This window comes from Penaeus monodon, chromosome 43 (genome assembly GCF_015228065.2).
Source record: "Penaeus monodon isolate SGIC_2016 chromosome 43, NSTDA_Pmon_1, whole genome shotgun sequence".
Classification (NCBI taxonomy): Eukaryota; Metazoa; Arthropoda; class Malacostraca; order Decapoda; family Penaeidae; genus Penaeus; species Penaeus monodon.
Window position 1 is genome coordinate 5,350,051 of NC_051428.1, and position 6,078 is coordinate 5,356,128.

Genomic DNA, 6,078 nt, shown 5'->3' on the forward strand with positions numbered 1-6,078 from the left:
GACATGAAGCCAAAAGCATGCTTTAGTCTCAATGCCATAATACTCTCACCAATGGGTGTTACCTCAACTACTGAGGGTTGAACTTAATTCGAGATGGCAATGGCTACTCCCATATTGATTGTGCCACTGCCAGGTCTCCTCCCATCCAAGAGGGCAGTGACCTCAACCCCCAACCGCTTCAGTTCCCTCGATAGCAGAGGTAACCGCTCGTCCTGCCGCAAGGACCGGATGTTCCAAGTGCCTACCTGGATAGCTCGCCCTTGGTTAAGCTTTGGGCAGTTGCTCCAGGTGGATGCCACCTCTGCCACTCCCGCCGACGCTGCCCCAAATAAAGGGGGTCGGCAAGCTGTGGGACCCAACGTTCACCTGTGGGGTTCTCTTGGGCTATGCTTCACAGGCCTCACACTGGGTTGGCACCTGTTAGGGCGCAGGTGGAACAAATAACTCTCGTTCCCATCCTGTGCCCCAACATTTACCCTCCTAATGAGACCAACAGCTCGACTCACTTGCTGGGTAGGAGGGATAGCAACCCTCCCGCAGTACATCCAATTATTAACGTTGCTGGAGAGATTACCTGAGGGGAGGAGGGCTGACTGAGGGGTAGGAGGTGGTTCGGAGCCAGGGTGTGTACATACGCCGGTGGGCCGTAGCTCTGTACCTCTGGGACCTCCTGCTGCTCCGAGACCTCCCACAGTTTAGCCTGGGGCCTCAAGGTGCCCAGTTTCCATAGGTGGCCACGAGGAGGCACTGCAGAAGTCTCGATGGCAGGGACGCTGTCAACTGGCAGGGGGGGCTTATGCAGAGCTGCTCCCTTTTACACACTAGGCTAGCCAGTGGTGGCAGCTGCAAGAGAGAAGACATGCAAGCACTTAACACTATCTAGGCTACCACACCGTCGCCTCACATCACCTTGAGCATGAAGCACTCACCCATGTATACATATACATATACTTATATACATATACGTATATATATATATATATATATATATATATATATATATATATATATATATATATATATATATATATATATATATATATATATATATTAATTCTGGCACGTTCTGTATTATCAAATACACTGAACATGACACACGCAAAGACGCACACTTGAACTGTGGCAGAGACAAAAGAAGAGAGTTAAACAGCTTGTCATAATATAAATAACCCCACACAGACATTTATGTGCACAAGTGCCTTCCTGTGGATGTGCGAATGTTTGTCTTATGTGTAATATATGATTATGTACAATGGTCTTCGCTTCTATGTACACCTGTGGGTTCATTTTCTTAATGTTACCTGGTTTCTGGTTTAAAAAAAAAATCTACGTTAGAATGAAGGCTGTTAATATATATTGTAATTCTGTTTTTTTTCGGATTTCTATAATAGCTAATGGCCGTGGTTAAAGAATTGCAATAATATTTAAAGGTGGAAAAATTCTTATCAAAATCATAACTATATCATGTAGTACATTGGAATTACATTTATCATTAAAAGTGATATGAAGTGGTAATTGATCTAAAATAAAACTACCATATGATGTGAAAAAACATGTATATCATGTGTCTCATATATATATATATATATATATATATATATATATATATATATATATATATATATTATATATATATATTATATATTTTCATATATTATATTATTTCATATATATTATCTATCTATCTATCGATCTATCTATCTAACTATCTATCTATCTATCTATCTATCTATCTATCTATCTATCTATCGATCTATCTATCTATCTATCTATCTATATATATATATATATATATATATTATATATATATATATATATATATATATATATATTTATACAGGGGCGTCACTTCATGTTATGAGTTGGGGGGGTGACGGGTAAATTTGCCCTGAAAAAATAATTTTTGCCCTGCAAATCACGAAAAAGAAAATGCTCACTAGCTCTTTATAAGTAGCCCGGAATGGACCATCAACCAGTATTGTATATCGTATTATTGGTAGAAAATTATAAATTATAAATACCAGAAAATTTGCCCTGCAGAACTAGATTTTGCCCTGCAAAAAGAGGCTTTTTTAAGAGTTGGGGGGTGAACCCCCATACCCCCCCATAAGTGACGCCCCTGTACACACACACACACACACACACACACCACACACACACACACACACACACACACACACACACACACACACACACCACACACACACACACCACACACACACACACACACACCCACACACACACACACACAGAAAGAGGCAGAGACAGACAGACAGACGGGGGTAGAGAAATAGATATTTAGATAGATAGATAAATAGATAGATAGATAGAGAGAGAGTACAGGTAAAGTTTCCTTTTCACAAATATTCTTTTATTGTCTTCTACACATCCTTTTGGAGTTACATGAATTTAAAACTTATTGCGATTATCCCTGTAAATTAATGAGAGGTGATCATGTTGTTTTTTTTATTATCAGTTTATGAAATTAATAGAAACCCTCTCTCTCTCTCTCTCTCTCTCTTTCCTTTCTCTCTCTCTCTCTCTCTCTCTCTCCTCTCTCTCCCTCTCTCTCTCTCTCTCTCTCTCTCTCTCTCTCTCCTCTCTCTCTCTCTTTCCTCTCTCTCTCTCTCTCTCTCTCTCTCTCTCTCTCTCTCCCTCCCTCCCTTCCTCTCCCTCTCCCTCTCTCTCTCTATTAGCTCCTTCTGCCTTGGCCATAGATAAGCTGCTTCTGCCTTGGCCATAGATAAGCTCTTTCCGCCTTGGCCATAGAAAAGCTCCCTCTGCCTTGGCCATAGATAAGCTGCTTCTGCCTTGGCCATAGATAAGCTCCCTCTGCCTTGGCCATAGATAAGTTCCTTCTGCCTTGGCCACAGAAAAGCTCCTTCTGCCTTGGCCATTGATAAGCACCTTCTGCCTTGGCCATAAATGAGCTCCTTCTGCCTTGGCCATTGATAAGCACCTTCTGCCTTGGCCATAAATGAGCTCCTTCTGCCTTGGCCATAAATGAGCTCCTTCTGCCTTGGCCACAGAAAAGCTCCTTCTGCCTTGGCCATTGATAAGCACCTTCTGCCTTGGCCATAAATGAGCTCCTTCTGCCTTGGCCATTGATAAGCCCTTCTGCCTTGGCCATGATAAGCTCTCGCCTTGGCCATCGATAAGCTTCTGCCTTGGCCATCGATAAGCTTCTGCCTTGGCCATCGATAAGCGCTCTTTATATGTTCGATATGCAGATATATATAGGTTTATACATATCTTTTTCTTTTTTCTTATCTCTGTTAGAAAAAAAAAATAATTTTCTGGCCTCTGCATGTTCTTTTAGATGATTCAAATGAGGAAAGGATTGCGTACAATAGGGACACTAATTTTTTATCTATACTCGTTTTTATTTATTATTTATTTATTTATTTATTCATTCATTTTATCCGGATTATCATGAAGGTTGTAGATATATAGGTGTAAGTGCAAGGATATATGTAAATGTTTACATCGGGGGAATTTGAATGTAGAAAGTCCTTTCTGATAAGCACTTTCGAATAATGAATATTTTAATTGGTCTACCGTCTCTATAATACTTGTTCAGGATTATTTGTCTGATAAATACGTTATTCGTAATGTGAACACCTTACACTGTACAGTTCTCTTACCTACTACACAGTTTTTAAAGACATAATTGATCTTCACATGGCTCTTAAGTATCATCTCTTCATTTCACAGGACGTATTTAAACCATCATAAAATCTAGCAATGACACTCTATAAAGTACATAGGAATTCGCCATAAGAGCATTTTTTTTTTTGGAAAATAGACACAATGACGTCACCCATGTCGTCACTGATAAGCTCGAGCGTCCCATTGGTCGAGGCTTGACCAATGGCAGACGAGGGCCTCGCGTCGGGGACGTGTGTGTGATGTTTACATGTGTTATCTCGAGGCAACATTTTCCTGGTTAATAACTGCTCTATTAACTCCGGATGAATGGAATGCCAGGTGCTGTCGCTGCTTTCTGCGCCGGGATTAGCCCGTCTTTGACCCTGGAAGGCCTGGAAATGGCTGAAATGCACGAGGATGTGAGACACGAGGAGGGAGAGAGGGACTTGCCTGAGAGACTCGCTCGTTGGGCTAAAATTTCCACATATTTTCCCCCGTAAATCACACACACATGAGATAGAGGAGGAGGATGCGCTCTACACTCCTAGATCCAGAGCCACGAGGATGGCAGAGGGTTATAATCACTGGTGCCCGATTTGACAGCCTGACAGAGCAAGAACGAGCTGTCAAGAAGGACCAGAGAAGCAACACCTTGTTCAGCTTTACCAAGAGACGCACAAGATCCTTTCAGAAGCATGCAGAACGCGTCAAGGGTCGTAATTTGATGGGAATTGCTTATAATAAATATTTTTGGTCAATGGGGAGATGGACTTTGCTTGCATCCGCGTGGGAAAGCCTAATCCCCAGTCACGAGCATAGGGTGTCAGGCCAAGCCGCCAGTGAGTGTCGTTCGTGCCTTTCGATATGTTTTGTAAAATTTAATACCAGGTGGATGTTTAGAAGACGCTGATCTACTACCACTGGCCTCGGTATTATTCAGTGATGTAGCCACTGAGGTTGTTGTCGCTCTGTAAAAGCTCGATTAAACCTTAAAAAAGAAAAGAAAAGAAAAATAAATAAATAAAAAAAAAGAATAAATAAATAAATAAACTACTACTACCTTGCGTACCTCCCTAGGAGTTTATGATTAAATAATTCAGACTAGACCAAGCTCCATCTTGCAAAATGTTCAAACTATTATGTCTTATAGCAAGTTTCGAGTGAATTTGGAATAGATCATAGCTAGTCGAGAAGGCCACCGAGTGTGACCTCTAAATATATACAAATATTTTTACTGACAGAGCATTATCAAGTGAGAAGGAAATTGAATTAATAATGGGAGCATTATGACACAAATGAAATTTATTGATGGTTATAAATCTTATCTCAGTAGCTATTGAGAATATAATGACCCAGTAGCCTAAGTGTACGTTCACATCCATAATGTAAATCTGGATGTATCTAGTATTGTTGTTTGTTTGTGTGAATCTGGATATATCCAGTATTTTAATTTTTTTTTTTTTATGTATGTCAGTCATGTTTTCTGAGTAAACAGAGATAGTAGATCAGTGAAATCTAAAATCTATTGATAGTTTGCATCTGCAGGACCTGCCAGTTCTAAAGATATAAGTATATAGTATATGATTCATGCAGTAAGCAATTAATGCCACAGAATGTTGCTGTTAGTGCTACCTTGGTGGGAAACTAACAATAATCAGATGAAATATAAGAAAAATTTAAGAGAATAAGGTAATACTCCAGAACAGAAATGTATATAATAGAGGAAAATTAACGCTGTAAACCCACAATATGTTAACGTATTCTGAGGATCAGTGTAATTGCTGCTATGAACTCAGCATTTTCCTCTCCAGCATTATTAACAAGCCTCCCCCACATATATTCTGGCAAAGATATGGCTTTCGGAATTTCTGAGTCCATTACCTTAAAGCAGGAAGTCATGTTCTGGAGAATAACCAAAAAGAAATCTACATAAAAATAACCATAGACAGCAAAATAGTATTCAAAGTCAGTATTCTTATTTTTATTTCTTTATTGCAGAACCTTCCAAGTCACTTGTCCAGTCGACATGAAATTCAGACTGACAACAGATGCTCAGTTTTTAGAGGTCAAGGCTTTGGAGGATGCCCACAGTCATCCACTGCACAAGGTATGTTATTCAGTAGCTTTCAAATAGCTCTTGTTTTCAGGTTGATGGACAGTCTTGTGCCTAATTTGCATGCGATCGTAAGGTAGTTAGAGATTATTGAGCCTACATTGTCCAACATAATGAATTTGTCAAATACGAAATTTTTCAGTGGGACAAAGTAAGTTTAGCTTTGATGAATTTATTTTGTCTCCCTCTCGTAGAAAAGAGCTGAAGAGGTGAGCCTCTGGGCGATCGCTCTGTCATACTCAAAACGTCCAAAGCTTTGAGTTTCTCCTTCTTTTCTCTATCATTTAAGCTCACGCTGATGAATTCCTCAGCAGTAT

General features: G+C 40.0%; 1 protein-coding gene across 1 annotated transcript; it reads left to right on the plus strand.

Annotated features, from left to right (window-relative positions):
• Positions 1–3,884: 3,884 nt before the first annotated feature.
• On the plus strand, positions 3,885–5,755 carry LOC119568202. The gene is made up of 2 exons (XM_037916631.1): positions 3,885–4,487; positions 5,647–5,755. The coding sequence occupies exons 1-2, from the start codon at positions 4,178–4,180 to the stop codon at positions 5,676–5,678; spliced, it is 342 nt and encodes a 113-aa protein (XP_037772559.1). The 5' UTR covers positions 3,885–4,177; the 3' UTR covers positions 5,679–5,755.
• Positions 5,756–6,078: the final 323 nt, after the last annotated feature.

Excerpts from the sequence above, each read along its gene's own strand:
- LOC119568202 (XM_037916631.1), top strand. The coding sequence starts at position 4,178 with ATGCGCTCTACACTCCTAGATCCAGAGCCACGAGGATGGCAGAGGGTT. Across the intron at positions 4,488-5,646 it reads GGTGTCAGGCCAAGCCGCCA|AACCTTCCAAGTCACTTGTC; the intron begins GTGAGTGTCGTT and ends TCTTTATTGCAG.